This window comes from Falco rusticolus, chromosome 10 (genome assembly GCF_015220075.1).
Source record: "Falco rusticolus isolate bFalRus1 chromosome 10, bFalRus1.pri, whole genome shotgun sequence".
Lineage (NCBI taxonomy): Eukaryota > Metazoa > Chordata > Aves > Falconiformes > Falconidae > Falco > Falco rusticolus.
The window spans coordinates 6271180-6287522 of record NC_051196.1 but is presented as its reverse complement, the minus strand read 5'-3'; the positions used below and the strand labels follow the sequence as shown (position 1 = coordinate 6287522).

The following is a 16343-nucleotide window of genomic DNA, read 5'->3' as shown; positions in this document are numbered from 1 at the left end:
GAAAAGCAAAGAAGCAGCACTTATTTAAAATAAAAATATAATCAGGTCTATCAGGAAAATATGAAAACATAAGCTGATGGTTGCATCAGAGTGCAGTTTTTTCATTCACTTTACGCTATCATAATATTACCTTCTCTGGTGACACTGTAAATTAAATTATTCATAGAAAGAATTTAAAATGTTTTCTGATATTCTTTTAGAAGCTCTTCTAAAAATCGGTTTTTTACTCCTTACTGCTAATATAAAGTATCTTTAACAACAAACTTCAGAGGTCTATATGAAAAGCAGTTAACTCATGAATTCAGTTTCACACACTTTATGTGTAGAAATGTGTTCTGGACTAAAGCTACTGTAAAAAGAAGGAGCTGCTTAAAGTGAACCCCTGTGGTAAGGGAAATAAAACTATATGATTGAAAAGCAATTAATTACAGTAAGTTTGCTGAACAGATGATAGCTATCAAAGCTTATCAAATTTTGCATTTCAGAATTTCAGATATTTATTTCAAAAAAATGTTCACACATAGATGGGCTTTGTGAGAGAAGTCAGGAGTTTCATTCAAGCTCATGTCAGCAGGATTACAAGCAATTATGAGTAACTGCTTGTTGAGCTGTGTGAAATGAGTTGATGAATGAGTTTCCTAGTAAGCGCATGTCCACGTCACTGGTAGGATTGCTAGTAATGTAGACAATCTTAGTTGAAGGGGTTTAAAAACATAATTATTCTCCTAATTCTACAGGGGATGAAATCAATTCAGGACAGAAGGTGGTTGTGCAATTGCTGCTTCTCGTGTAGACCTTCTAGGTTTGTCAACCTGGCGGCAGACAGGAAAAAAAAGAGGCATAAGTGAAAAAGAAATCAGGACAAGGAAAAAAGAAGTGGCAGTAAATCTTCTCTAGAAATATTTCTTATGAACTGGCATGAGTTGGTGGGTTCATTCACTATCTGATCATCCAGATGGAGAAACTGTCAAATATAACAACTGCAGTATTTCCCTGTGTGGAACTGTACAGGTACAGAACAAGAACACTGAATGCTCACCTACGCTGCTAACCATACTGAGAGGCAAAAACATTACAAGTAAATTTCTACAGGCTCCCATGACAGAATCACAGGACACCATCCAAATAATAAATGGGTGCAAGTCAGGAAAAAGGACAAGTCCCATGTAAACTACCTGTGACAGCTCCCACACCTGAATCCCTACCTTGTGAGAAGATGCCAAGGCCGCTCTACCTTTAAGAGCTGAATTTTTGAAAGTGCTGCTTGGGGTTTGAAGCTGTAATGTTTTCCTACATTTCTAAGAGACACAGACAGTTCATGTGGTAGCCCACAGCCATCCTATTATTTTCACTAGCGAAAATGGACAAAAGACAGGGATATAATAAATATATACTGGCTCTACTGATCAGGAGAAGCTTTATCAGTCAGCTGGGGCACATCTGGGAAAAAAGTCACTCAGGTGCATCTCTAGCATCCCATTCAATTAACATACCATTAAAAATGGTTTGTCCCTGTTCAGCCTGCTGCGTTACCTGATAAGTCAACATATTTAAAATGTATATTTAAATGCAGAAAACAGTGAAATGTTTTCTTTGTGAAGCAGAAAACAAGCCCAGTTTAGGGTATTTTAAAGCACTAGAAATAATTGTGCTTTACAGGCTGCTTAGCGGATCTCTCACACTGATCTTTTACTATATATTTAGAACTTTCCTGCACCTTCAAGGAAAATTAATTTCCTTAAAGGAAGTGCACACAAAATTATGCAAAACATATTCAAATGGGCTTATAAAAATTACATCTAAAAAAAATTTCACATTTGCTCCTCAAAACCAGGTAACTGGGAACATACTATTACAAATTCAGTGTATACTGGTGTATTTTACACAAGTAAATGTGAATTTGGCATAAGATTGCCATGCTTCCTGAACTGTAATAGGTGTGATGGTATTTCAGCAACAGTGCTGGGACCAGATTAAATAGTTATGAGGCCTGATCTTAGCCCTCCCCATGGTGTTGAAGACTGCAGCAGAAGAGGTGGCCTGTACTGGATGAATTACTGTGGAGAGTTCACAGATGTGATATTTAACAAAGCTATAGACTACTTAAATCTGGTGATTTGTTCTGTTGCTAGTGTGCAGGACAAATGATGGAACATCTTTGAAAAGGCTTCACCTCTTTTGTTTCTCACTTCGCTTGCAAAAATGCCAGTGGACATGACAACACACTCTCACTATTCCTACACCTGAAATACTACTTCACTTGTTCTCATGCTTAGCTATTTGCTGCAATTCATGCACAACACCAAAATACGTGCTGTATTGTGTTGACTTCACTCAATTTTGTGAATGATTCCTTGAAGTCTTGAATAATCCGTCAATACTGACATGTAAGCATGCTGTGTTTTCCTTCCTTTATTCCTTAAGATGCTCATCCCTCCAGTCCCTTTTTTTCAGGACAGATATGCAAGCCTTCTGTTGTGCCTCCACACATATACAGCCTTCCTGCAGGGTCTTAAGAATAGGCAGGTGATTCCAATACTTTCTTCGAGTTAGGACGCTTTTCTAGTTTCTGAATCATACAGATCCTAAAAACTTCACAACCGAATACATCTTAGACAAGTAGGGTGTCGGAGGCAATACCATTCCGATTTTGTCATCTGAAATGACTCTGCTCAGTGATAGCAATATCTGCACGCTGATTTGATGACTTCTATCTCATCTTCTATGAATTTCCCTTTCTTTCTGAATTGGGTCAGTGGGAGGGAACACTGTCTTATAATCAAAACCCCTCCAAAATAAGGCAGGTGATGATATCCTTCCAGTCCATGCATATTTAAAAGAATTCTGCTTCCTTTGAGCATGTGCACGGATGCATGTGTGTGTATGTCTATTCCTAGAAACTCTCATCTAACCATCCTTATTCTTACAACATTTAATTCAGATGAAAGGTGAGTTTTCTTTTTCTGTAGAAATTAATCAGGAAGGAATGATGATATAGAAGTGTATTATTTTCCTTTGTGTATATACCTGACTTAAAAGGCCTTTTTGTCTTTAACCTGATCACTGCCATGTTCCTAAACATCCAAATATGTTAACACCTTCACAGGAAAAAAATCCTTCATGTCTGCAATTTGTATCCAAATTAAGCAGCTCACTCTATAGTTATCAGAAGTAAAATAAAATTCCAGGAACATATTCACTTGCAGCTAATTCCTGTAAGGCATATACCATATACATTTCTAGAAAGCTTGAAGGAGACCAACTGCCAGCTCAGAGTATGCCTCACAGTCAGCCTATTCCCCAAGGGGATGCCACAGTTTTAAAAGAGCTTTAAAAAACATGCTCAGCCCCTGATGGCACTCTGTAGTACTGGTGCCTCTGGTGCTCTGTCAGTAAATGCAGCAGTAACTTATTTGCTTCTTACTGGCTTCTGAGTGAATACATACCCCAGGGAGGGAGCTTTGGAAAGCACAATTCTTTTAAAATAGAGCCTGGGCTTTCAGTGAGGGGCAGCCAGTGGTTAAGGCATCTTGTTGATGCTGGTGGCTCAGCCTCCTCCAGTCACTTGGGCTCAAGCTTCTGCCTTGATACAAACTGAGGAGACCCAGGAAACCTGCAATCCAGGCTGTAAGGATGACATCGTTTTAAACATACGAGTTTCCTGATAAGTGAATTTATGTCTGAGCCATTTATGATCTTAATGGTAAATTCTCCCTGGAACAGAGCATATGGGCCTGGAAGGCAGCTGTCCTGCTTGGTGAGATCCAAAGGTGCAGAAGATGGGAATCACACCAGCAGCCCGATCCCTAGCTGCCTAACTGAAAAGCCTTCCCTCTTGGGAGAGGAGAGTGGGCGCAGGGTGGGAGCACTCCCCAAGGTGGAGGAGGAGCTGATCATCTGAAGGGAATAGAAGCAGAGACTGGGCCAGACTGGGTGATAGTCCGGTGGCTAGCGCCCTTTGTGCAATGGGGGGAAACAAGCCCAGGACTGGACTTAGCCTTGCCACATGCAAGACAAGCACTAGAATCGCTACAGACCATAGAAACAGTCTCTTTCTTAAACATTCCTATAAATTTTTTATCAAATAATGTGCCATCGTTCCATTAAGCAAGAATGAGAGTAACAAAGACATGCTGTTTAAAGGAGTCATTGGAGATGCAGGGCATTAAATGGGTGAGAAAAGGGTCTTGCAGCTGCAATGCTGCTGTACCAGGCTGATTACTCTAGCTAATGGGTTTGGGTTTTTTTCTCTATCCATTTTTACTAACTTGAAAAGAATAGAGGGGCTCCCTCTCATTTTGATCAGGGTTGCCATTGGTGGGAGAGCTAGGAAAATCCTCCTGGCCAAAATTTCCCCAGAACAGCTATTTTACTGCAAAAAGCCTCAACTTTGTTGGGCTGTCTTTTCCTGGTGAAAATCTCTTTGCCAGATAATTCAGGGCTGAAGATGAGGAGTAGGAGAAGATAGAGTATTAAGAAATTCTGCAGAGAAAGGAGGTCATCTGGTAAAATATTGACTCAATGACATCATTTTCATTGATACTGCCACTGATATAATTCAACTTGATAACACAGATATTATATACAGAGACATAAACATTCAAGTAGGGAAAGGCACAAGTGTAACTATTTCATTGATTTTAATTAAATTTTCCTAAGTATTGCAAGGTTGGCACATTTTTAATTTTATTTTCATTAAAGGGCTTGCTTGGTCTCTCAGAGACCTAATAAAAATCTTCTTTCAACCTCTTTCCTTCCTCTGCTACAACCTAAATTTCTACATAAGAAAAGGACCAAAATATTTAATTTACTACTTCCATATACTGAAATTTGCACACACCATTCCCTTAATTTAGGCCACTATTCACTGTATCATAATAAGGAACATTCTGTTAAAATATGCCCACCTAGAGCTCAGTAGTCTTTGAATGCTAGATAAAATCATCCTATAAGGCTAATGAAGACAGAAACTCTGCCTGTAACAATATTAAGTTTGTTTTCTCTAGTGATTCGAAGAAGTGAGCAATCTGTCAGTAATACATTGAGGGAAATTACTTGTCTTGTAGGAATTCCCGCTGACAGTCACTCACTCACAGTGCTGACCCAAACATCTACCCGCTGACAAACAAATTACAGTGTCTAACTTTGAAAAGGTAACTAGCTGGTTTTAATTTTGATTGGTCTCACCAAATCTCTTTCACATTTACCCATCCACATTCTTCATTGTGCTTTAAAAAAAAAAAAAAAAAGGAAAACCCTGTGGGTTTTGCATTTGAAAAAATTATTATTGCCTACATCCGAGAGTGTTATGTCAGATAAAACTGTTAAACTGTGTCTAACCAACATTAAGACTGGCAGCCCTGCCAGTGACTGACTGGGTGAGTGAACACATTACTGAGACAGCATTGTAGAAATTAATTTTCTTCAATAAAGTGATTTTTAAGGCTCATATATTTCACAATCTAAACATATGTCACTGTTTCATAAACAAAATAAATGGATTAAAATAATACATTACCAATATGCTGACACATGGAGATATTTTAATTAGAAATACTTAAGCTGTGTGATATTTAACTGCTGTATTTGTTGAAGAGGAGCATGCATCATTTAATAAGACATAAGGCAGGTACATCACTTTGCATGATGTGGTACCAGAGTGGGACGAAATCACCTCCAGTGTGAGCTATCACTATCAGATCATATTAGCCCCACTGAAAAATTGCTTTGAGGTTAAAACGTATAAAGGAAACTCCATAAGAGCAGCAGTCCACTAAAACAACTTTTTCATTGAAATAATAAGTCACCAAGATTCTAGTTCCCGAGAATAATATTTCTTCATAAAAGGCCACATTTAACATCTTAGCTATTTAAAGGCCATATTTACATGACTGTCGCATTACATTGGCCTCTTTCCTGCACATTCTTCTTGACTTACTTTAAGGACCAGCACCAAAATAGCTGAGGAAAGCAAATGTCAACTATGTCCTGAAATTTATATCTGTGAGAGAATTGGAATAAGTAGAAATGTAATATATTGTTTACTGTACCGAGTGCCCTCTGTTCTCTAAAGGTCAAAAGCATTGTAACCTTAGAGTTACAGTTTCTGATTGTTCCCAGGGTTAAATACATTATCAAAATTAATGGTTCAAACCCCTCAACCTTCAGATATATGAGTATTCATGCCTCCATCTGCTGAACTGTTCAACTAAAAATAGCATTCTTTGGCCTTCCCTCTACTAATATTGTGCCCCTGAGGCAAGCTATGCAATGCTTCAGCAGCACACTGGATCTGCACCCAGCAGTATAAAAAAAGGTCATTTACTTTGTCTGCAATTAGAAGAGAGTATAGAAGAGTAGGATGGGGTGGGAGGGGAGAAAAGAAATAGACAAATATGTGTTTAGTTAAAATTTAAGGTTTTTTTTAAGTGGAGTATAAAAACTGCAGGCTTCAAGAACACAGCTGCAACTATAGTTAAGACTTGCCAAGGTTCATAAGTGTTATGAGCGATAAATTTTGGAGGACAAATTACCCAAATAGTTTGGGGGAAGAGTTATGAACGAAAGCTTTTTTGTTTTGCTTTTCTTCCTAGAGCTCACTTTGTTTAGTCATAACTCCAGCTAGCATCATTGTAGTGCTTCCATTTCTATCAACAGTTTATCGGTCGTGGTTGAGAGAGTTGCGACATTTCCTTATTTACTGCATAGACTGCTTTGTAGAAATATCTAAGAATGAAGGCAGATTTTTTTAAACAATAAAGACCATATAGTATCATTCCTTGTTTGAAAGTAAGGACATATGGGTGTCACCTCTGCCACTACTGAGACTTCCCAGCAACTAGGTTACTGCTACCAGCACCGTGAGAGCCGGGGAACCCCATTTCATGATCAAGTCCACTCATTTAGCAAGATTACTGGGCACACATATCTAGAAACAGTTAATATCAGTGCAATCATTTGAAAACTAGGGGGAAAATTCAGGGAAACAGGAAAGGGGAGAAACTCCAGGTTATAAAAAAAGAGGAGCAAAGGGAAAATTATTGACAGGTTTTACGGCTCACACTGATTAATTAAAGCAACACGCTTTTGTTACACACATGCATCAGAACTGGTTCACACACCACTATGCATACCTGCTACAGGTGTATTTGGTAATATACCTGTAAACTATTTAGCAGAAGGTTGATTTGACGGGATTCACTCACAGTTGTTTGAAGCTGGAGGGGTGAACAGAAATAGCTTGGTCCTTCTTCTTAGACTATACCTAGTAAACTGTTCCCTCATCAGCAAGACCCTCCCTCATGCCAAGAGTCCTAACAAGGCTTGGTCCTATCACCTTGGTCATTATGTAAACCTTTGGCTAACTTCGAGGAAACTGGTGGGATGGGGCTGAGCTGTCAATGGGAAGTGTGGAACTTGGAGCTTCAAGTCTTTTTGTCAACGTCATCAATGCCACCCTCACGAGATCAGTATACAGATAAAAAGAAGCCATCTCAGATCAACCCAAAGCAGAGCATGCCACCGCTTCAGGAACAGGGACTGAAATAAATGTGCAGTAATTCCTACTTTCTTTCAGGTTACTCGAAGCTACAACCAAACATTAGTGGTATTTTATACTACTAGTTGATCAATGCAATGCAAAATCTTAAGAGCAGGTGGGACAAATAGGTCTGTTGCTGAAGAAGAACTTAATTATTTTTATTTTTTTTTTTAATGCAAGGCCCCTAAGAGTGCAACTTGTTACTTGAGAAGTTCCTAGATATGCTTTCAACAAAGTTTTTTAACTCATGGAGGTACATAGTCCACTGGTGAACACACATACAGTTCATAGAAAATACATTTGGATGCTAATGTGCTAAACAGCTTGAATAAGATGGGCAAATCATTAATTACAAATGGCCCAGGAGAGAAACATCCTCTGCAGAATAATTACTATAGTTACATGAGGTACCTGGAAGTAAACTGTTTTCTGTGCTATTCAATTCAGAGCTTCCACAGAAGTTTTCCTAACACACAGAAAGATAAGAACACAAAATTGCTGCTTGCTCCTACCTGAAGCATGATCATCCCTAAGAAACTTAAGTGAAAACAGAGGAGCGATTATAAGCCTGAAGCTGACAAAATTTCCACTGCAGCTGGATATGGACCACGGAATATAATTTTGGAGCTAATAATAATGTCCTGGTAAAGCTGAAATGCTAGAGCTACCGCAAAGCTTTTTTACATGAAATAGCTTTCCCTCCCCAAGTTTTCCAAACACAGATATTACACAGACGCTCACATGTAGAAACAAAACCAAACCTGCAAATGAATTAGCTATTTCTCCTACTGGCTGAAAGGAACAGAGATTAGTTTTGTGATCAGTATTTTTAAGCACTTGGGAAATACTCAGATACCATGGTCACAGCATTCCTGTAAATAAGTAAGTGGGTGGGGTCGATGGAAGAAAGGAAGCAAAACAGAGAAAGAAGGGGGAAGGGAAGCAAAGATGGAAAAATGAGCTGAAATGCTACACCCCTAACAGTCTTCATGACGCATCAGGTATAACAACAAATTCCCTCCAACAAACACACCCAAATAAGTGTTCATTTAGGGAATGCTTAGGGAATTTACACAAAGATAATATTAACAGTAGAGGCAAATAAAATTAAGTTCAGCCAATTTGACAATCAGACAAGCAGGTATCAACTGAAGGTGAAGTACTCTTTATTTAAGCTCTTATGGCCATGGAACATTAAACGTTTTGAAATCCCATGAAGGTGAAATTCAAATAAAATAGAAAAGGGAGGAATGAACAAACCCCCTTTTTTACAACAAATATATCTGAAGGAAAATTCAGGCCCCTCAAGCACTCAAATGTTTCCGAATTTATTAGCACCACTTTCTTTGCTGGTTGTTTTCTCTCTGATTGTGCTTGTCATGTTTAACAGCTCAGTCTATAATTTCTGCAAATTAAAGAAATTGCACTATTGCTGTAGATTCTGATCAAGGCTGATGTGCAAATAGATCTGCAGGTCAAGCTACAAATGGAACTTGTAAAAGAATAGAATTGTGAATGCCTGTGGTTTAGATTCTGTTTCTTTTGCAGTTGAACAGTTTTTATCCTTTTCTGCCTTACAATCTTGTGTAGGCTCACTATTTGTTGTATTGTGTTTCAAATGCAGGAAAAATAGTCTCTCTATTCACAAAGGTGATCTCTGAAATATTTTCTCCACTAAAGCTAATGAGATTTTTGTTCTAATAAGTATTCAAAGGATACCTGCTATTTTCCTTTTGAAAAACTTGCCTTCAGCTTGAAGCCTGTCCAAAGTACAGTCCTAACATAGTATTATCATGAGCCAAAAGTATTTTTTGGAGAACTTTCCCTGCGGTGCCAGGGTGTTCTCTTTTCACGTTTTGATTGCAGGTTAGTCAGAGATAAGCTCAAGGGGTCTTTTTCACCAGTTCTGGACCATCAGTGAACAGTCAGTTCTGGTCCCATTCTCGATTATCTTAAGTTCACTCAGCAAGAAGAATATCAGCATTGGGTAAAGACAAAAGGATTTTTAATTTGCTTTGGTCCCCCTGGAAAATGATATAAGTGCAGAAGTGTAAGCAAAGCAGATATTTGGATATTAATGTGGCAGTACTTTGCTACTCTAGGCACAACCTATTCCTACTTCGCATCTGAACCCAACTCTAACCTAACTCAAACAGGGGTTTCAAAGGTTTACTTGCAAATAGTTACATGCATCTTTAATGGCCACTGCTCTCATGCTCAATGTCCCTTCCTTTCCACACATTTTAACTCTGAAAGCTTTTGACTGTTTCTTCATTATTTATGACATTGTTGTGTCTTTTCTTGTGAAATTAAAAACTTCTTGCCACAAAAAGCTAGCTAATAATATGGCACATAAATCTTTCCTTCACAACATTTCATTCTATATATGCCAAAAATAAATAAATGACCAAACCAAAGCTCCTGACCGTGCTTGGCATCTCACCAGCTTAATGCACAGAAAGGCTGAGATTACCTAAATACAGACGCTAAAAGAGTTTGCAATTTATTGTACTGTCAGCACCACACTGTCTGAAAAAAAAAGAAAAAAAAATCCCAATAACGCACATTTGTTTTGATACACTCACTGCTCCAATTAAAGGTAATGCATTGCAGCTAAAGGGGAAAGGCTAAATGAAAATAAAGTACAAAAAGATCTTTGAACTTATCTCCCATCAACTGGTCATATAATTAAAAAGATACCATTAACTCCGCCTATATAAAACACACAGAACAATGTTTTTCACTCACAGTATCAAGGCTGGCCACACGCTGCTATATTTGCAGTACCGTAAGTACATAAGGTGTTAATCCTCCTGGGCTGTGCTCAAAAATTATTTAACATTCAGAGTATTATTTAGCATACAGCTGGTTAGCAGTTTTCCCTTAAAATGTTGGCTTCAATCCCACATTTTTTTGTTCTGGCACATACCTGGAGCTGTAAAGGGCTGAGTCCAGAAGCAGCAGCAGCTGCCATTGTTGATGGAATGAACTGCACCGGGTAGTTATCACCTGTCGGGAGAACAATGCGTGCAGGTTCAGACAATGAGCAGAGAATAGCAGCAGACAAGTGCAAACATGGACCTAGGATTGCCTGCGCTCCACAGCACTCCTCTAAGCCTAAACATCTGCAAAAACAAAAGGCTTCGCTGGGCACGGACTTGCCATGCTCCCTCGGAACTTTTTTTGTTAGCAGATAGCTGGTAGGCAAACTGGCAAAACATAAATATGATACTCGTGATTTTCATTTTCAAAGCAAATGCTCAAACCACGCATGTAAGCTTGGGCACAAAATGGGCCTTAAGGCCATAGACACACAGGCAAGATACCCCAGGAAACCCCAGTGGACCCCAGAGGAAAAAAACCTGTTGTCACCGCATGTTTCTTAAAACAGGAGAAATGCGTAATAATCCAAGAACTTTCAGCCCTGGTTAATGCAGGGTTTTCTTTTCAGTATCAGGTAGCTCTTTCCTGGGAAAGCTACATCGCTGGTCTAACACAGGTTAAGGTTGTTTCCTGTTTTGCTTTAAGATTCTCTGTCTTTGGACAACTCCTTTCAGGCAGCTATAGAGAAACAGAAAATTAAACCACTTTTTAAAATAGCTCAAAATAGAATTTTATGGTTCTCTAGATCTGGGACCCTACTGAAGTTGATAGATCAGGTAGTTGTTCGGTTACATGAGGATTCAGGCACTAAAATTTCTGTGTTCTGTTCACTGGAAACTGAAAATGGGTGCCTTCTGCACTGAGGGGACAACAAATACTCCAGAAAATAAGAGATACTATTGATCCAAAATAAGCATTGCAGCATCACATCTTATAGCATCTATGGGTGTTCCACATATATGCATCACATAGAGCCATTGGGACTCTTAGTCAATGTAAAGAATGCAGGAAGGCTGAAATAATTTGGTAGTGTAATCTGTAATATAAAAATGAATACAGTGATGGGTAAATTACACAGAAACTATGACTTAATAGAATATTACTTTGGCTCAAGCTACTTATTTAAAGCCAGTGTTACGTACTATCTGCAGGCCACATTTTAAGAGACTGCTTCTCTGATATTCACAATAATCAGTCCATTTTACATGAACTTTCCCATGCTGAAAGCAGAATGTATCAATGAGGGAAAATACAGAAATCCATAACAATATAATTGGGACATTCCAAGAGTTAGATTTTTTTTGTCAGTCCCTTCAAACAAATAACAATAGCTGAAGTCTTTGCAGACACTGGATTCCTCAGAACTCTTCCTTTTTACCCCCTGAAGTGCTATTGTATTCAGCTCAGTTTAAATGTTCGGTTGTTTCACTTTTAAAATAAATTGTACATGTCTAATCCACAAGGTCTCTTTGCATCATATCCATAATACCTCATCAGGCCATTGAGCACAGTATGTGCTTGTACACAGTCCAGTAACAATTGGATTCTGATTGCATATGGAGCTCTGCTACAATGCATTCACTAACACTATATTGTACTGGTGTCCTATGGAGTAATGTTCAAAATATCTCCTCTTATTTTCCCCCTTCCATGAGGTTGATTTTAGTTTGCAATGATGTTGGGGGTTTTTTCTTTAAAAAAAAACAAACACAAAAACCACCCCATCCTAGACCCTTTTCTTACAGTACTAAAGCTGTCTCTTTATGGTTAAATAATTCTACTCATCTCTTTGGTATTTATATGAAATTATCTGAATAAATAAGATCCTAATCTAAGTTAAATAATGTTTCTTTCAGAAAAATCTTACACGATTTAAAAAAAACCACACTAAGATGTTGAATTAATGATGCTTTAAAGGGCGGGGGGGGGGGTTAGAAAACCATCGGAGTTATCAGCATGGACTGCCTTGCAGAACATTTCGGAGGCATTCTTTCTTTAAATATCATGAATTATTCATTCCTGTTCCACACAGCAATCTCTTCTTCCTCCCTCCCCCTCCACATACACTTTTTAAGTTCAATACCAGTTGCTTTATTTGTACTAAAACATTTTCCATGTCAAACATATTTTTAAAAAAATCAAACTCTAAAAGAATTCCCTGCGGCACTCCTTTTTCACAGCTGTCATGCTCCTATGGTTTGAAATAGCCGGATATTTTATACACACGCGCGCGCGCACACATACACACAGTTTTTTGGCTTCACAGTTAATTTAATAGTATCTCTACCACACCCTGTAGTGTTCCCTTGCTCACCTGCTGGCTACAGTTCTTTCCTTTGTTAGGGGAAAAATAATTTTATAGTTATGCCGTTTATTTGTTATTAAAACATAACACCGTCCCTTTTCCCTCTTATTTTAACATATTAACTTACGGTTAAGTCTCGATATGTTAGCAGTATCTTTGTGCTGAGAACAAAATTAATACTCTCTCAGCTCTGGAGTATTCTGCTGACACCAAGCAGTAAAAGCAGAGCAAAGGTACTTTTTTTCTCCTTTGAGGAAACCGAGCATGCAGGGAATGGGCTGGTTTTAATTTTTAATTACAGAAGGTACATATTTCCCCCTCTCATTTTGTCAGTGCAAGAATGGATCAAGAAGCTTTCTCAGTAGCTGTCTTGGCAAGGAATCAGTCAATGTACTGTAGCAATTTTTTTCAAATTTGTTTCTTGATTTGGAATGTTTGCGTGAGGATCCATTCTTTTAAATTTGTACAAAAGACGGCAGAACATGTTCAAACAGGTTTGCGTTAGGTACCTGTATGTGCTGGCCTTTGATAACCAGGAGTGAGAAGAATGCCGGAAGAAGAAAATCTGTCATGTTTTGCAAACTGAACTCTTCAATCTCCTTGCTGTGCTGATTGTCTATTTACATTTGGCTGCTGTTGTTTATATATAAATTGGTGTTTACAAGCCATGGAAAAGTATGCCAGGCTTCTGTTTCATTTGTCAGGTTGAGCAACGTTTCCAAATGAATAAAAGCAGCCAGCAATTGTACTGTGCTATTCTACACAGAAATAATGTAAATGTTTCTTTTTGTCTTGGGTGAAGCAATGAAGCTTAGTGGACTCTATTTATAGGACGTACGGACTTACTTTCCAGATCAAGGCTTTATGAGCTGTGGGGAAAGAGGGATGTCTGGCTCTTGCAAGACCCGGGGGGAAGGTGTTGCTTTATTACCTGCCTTTCCTAAAACACAATGGTAAGGCATAAGCTGACTCTCCTCACCTGACTTGCAAAGCTTTCGCTTTGATGATGGTTTCCCCATTTTGGGATTGTAACTCAAAATCTGCCTCTTCACACACGGATCTCAAACTGCCACTTGCACACTCTCCATGTGTACTCACAGTGTAACAGGAAACAAAGTTGGAAGAGATGTAAGAGCTCACAGATTCCAGGGCATAATGAGTACCTAAGGGTGTTGGTGGGATACAGCGAGGATACAGATGCCCACTCCTGCATAATTCCCATGCAGGACATTCGTTTTGTTTGTGCAGAGGGATCAGGATCGAGGAAGATGTTAACAGAGGCAACTGGCTAAGGCAGTACTACGGAGCATCTTCCCTGTCTGTGACACTGCCTCAGTTCTGCCTCTGTCCTGGGCAGGGTGAGCCGCAGCACTGCCTTACTGCCACCCGCATGTCACAGCAAATTCGGCTGCCCCAACAACAGTCTGTCTGCGGGTAAACAACTTCAGTGCAAAATCCCAGTTGAAAATGTTCAGCTGCCTACTACCACTTCCAGCTCTTACCTCAACATTTAGGAGTGAGGCACATATGGATTGCTACAACAAATCCTGAGGTTACGAATTCCTTGTTCCAACCAGTAAAACCCAACAGGGAACACATGACAGACTTTAACTGAGTCCTGGGGAATTTCCATTAGAAACAAGACTCATGCAGCACCTCTGCCATGCAAAGATACACAGCCAACTCAGTACACAGTTGATTTGATGTACACTTTCTGTTCACACCTGCCAAGAGGAACAGCAGCCTACTGAAAATAGAGTACTAAGCTATGTAAAATTCAAACCACCTTACAGCTTTAGGAAACACTTCTGAAAGGCCTGTTCCAAATGGAAACTGCAATGATGGATATCAGTGAAATCCAGCGGATCTAGGATTATGTTAGTTATGTGGATTCGCTACTGTAATCAAGGACTTTAATTAGTTTGATGACAAATATCTCACAGTATTGCAATGTTCTGAGGTCCAGCCAGATGACAATAAGCCTGACAGTTTTGTTTGTCATGCTTTTCCTGATTTTACTTTCATTGATTTCAGAGGAGTTACTGTTGATTTGCCCCAATGTATTTACAAACAGAACCAAGCCAAAATGTTGGCTCCATTTATCACCATTTTTGTCACCAGCCTAGGAAAGCAGTCTCCATTTCCACATTCCATTGTACTGCCAGCATAGCAAAACCTCTTGTAAATTATTGTTGTGTATAAAGCAGAATGCCCTAGGTAGGCAGACAGGAGTTGTTTCCTAGCCATTCTGATCTTTATATACTTCATGTATGAAATATGAAGAAATACTTTGAAAATACACTGCAGCATAAAACACTAAAACCTCTTTTAAATAGATGTTTACATCTCCATACCTCAATGTCTATTTTCAATAATCTTTTTCAGAGGTGCTTTCCATATCTGGTAAAGAATTGATACAATATAAAATATTTGCAGAACACTATTAAGCAAAAGTGGCCATTCATTTCCAAGTTACATGCACCGCCATTATGCAGCCAGCACGGAGAGCATCCTCCCACTCTCTGCTCAGAGCAAACCCTAGCTCTGTTTGAGCTCTGCTCCCGGTATGGTCTGGCTCCTGCCCAGCTTTACTTTACCTCTTTACCCTGTCATCATACTCCTTCCCCATTCCCTCTTAGCCAAAAAACTTGAAGGAAGTAATACTTTAGGCTACAACATGGAGGAGAGAACTGTCTTCCTCCTTATCCCACTCTCTCTTCTCCTCTTGACCCAGAGCACTAATGGGGACACACTAATCATGTTCAAGGATACTCCAGCCCACTAACTTTTCCTGGACGCATGTGGTTGGTTAAGTGAAGATAAATTTGCACTGGGAGAGGAGGTATAATGGTACTTATGTTACCCACCAGTTCCAAGTAGTAAGTATAGTGGTCACAGTCAGAAAGCCAGCACAGTTGCTTTGCTGTACTTGGAATGCAAAATAATTATATTAACTGCATAGCATCTCTGGGCAAGTATTAGCTTCCTAACAGCTGCCACTCTCAGCTTCCCACTGGAATAAGTGGCAACCCCCACAACCAGGTACTCTGTGAGGCTCGTCAAGTGCCTGCAGGTCAATAGTCACAACAGTCATTTGAGATGCACAGCGCCCTAAAGTTTTAATTAATCCAGTATACAGTATAAATACAGAAATATGTATAAAAAATTAATTAGGTGGTCTATGCAGCTCTGATTTCTCAATTAGTACTTACCATGCCGGAAAATTATATTACATGACTTTGAGATACATAAGGAAGCATGGGGCTTTGGGGATTTTTTTTCTAATGTAATTATTACTTGTCATCAGCACTTGCTAACTTTGGCCTGTTTCACCTCCTAGAGCTCCAAAATATGGGGGGGGAGGGTTACAGCCACCTCATGTTATAGATCCTGCCAGGCAGTAGGGAGCCCTGTCTTGTCAGGCTTTCATACAAATCATAGCTGTATATTAGCAGTTCCTCGAGTCTGCTATTCATAACGACTCTGAGCTCAGGGGTTCAGGAGCAACTAAGGTGTGTGCTGGAAGGGCCTCAGAACCTAATAAATTCTCCTCTCTTATATAGGTCCTCCCATTAAGGGCATGTCCTCATGTAGTTTGTTAGACAAATGCCATTT

General features: G+C 39.2%; 1 protein-coding gene across 9 annotated transcripts in view; it reads right to left on the bottom strand.

Moving 5' to 3' along the window:
* The window catches only part of SOX6 (SRY-box transcription factor 6), a 372748-nt gene that overhangs the window by 80122 nt on the left and 276283 nt on the right, over window positions 1-16343 (bottom strand). For all 9 annotated transcript variants that reach the window (XM_037401650.1, XM_037401652.1, XM_037401645.1 and 6 more), the window contains one exon: window positions 10470-10549. In XM_037401650.1, the coding sequence (XP_037257547.1) occupies window positions 10470-10549 (80 nt within the window). The remainder of the gene's footprint in view (window positions 1-10469; window positions 10550-16343) is intronic.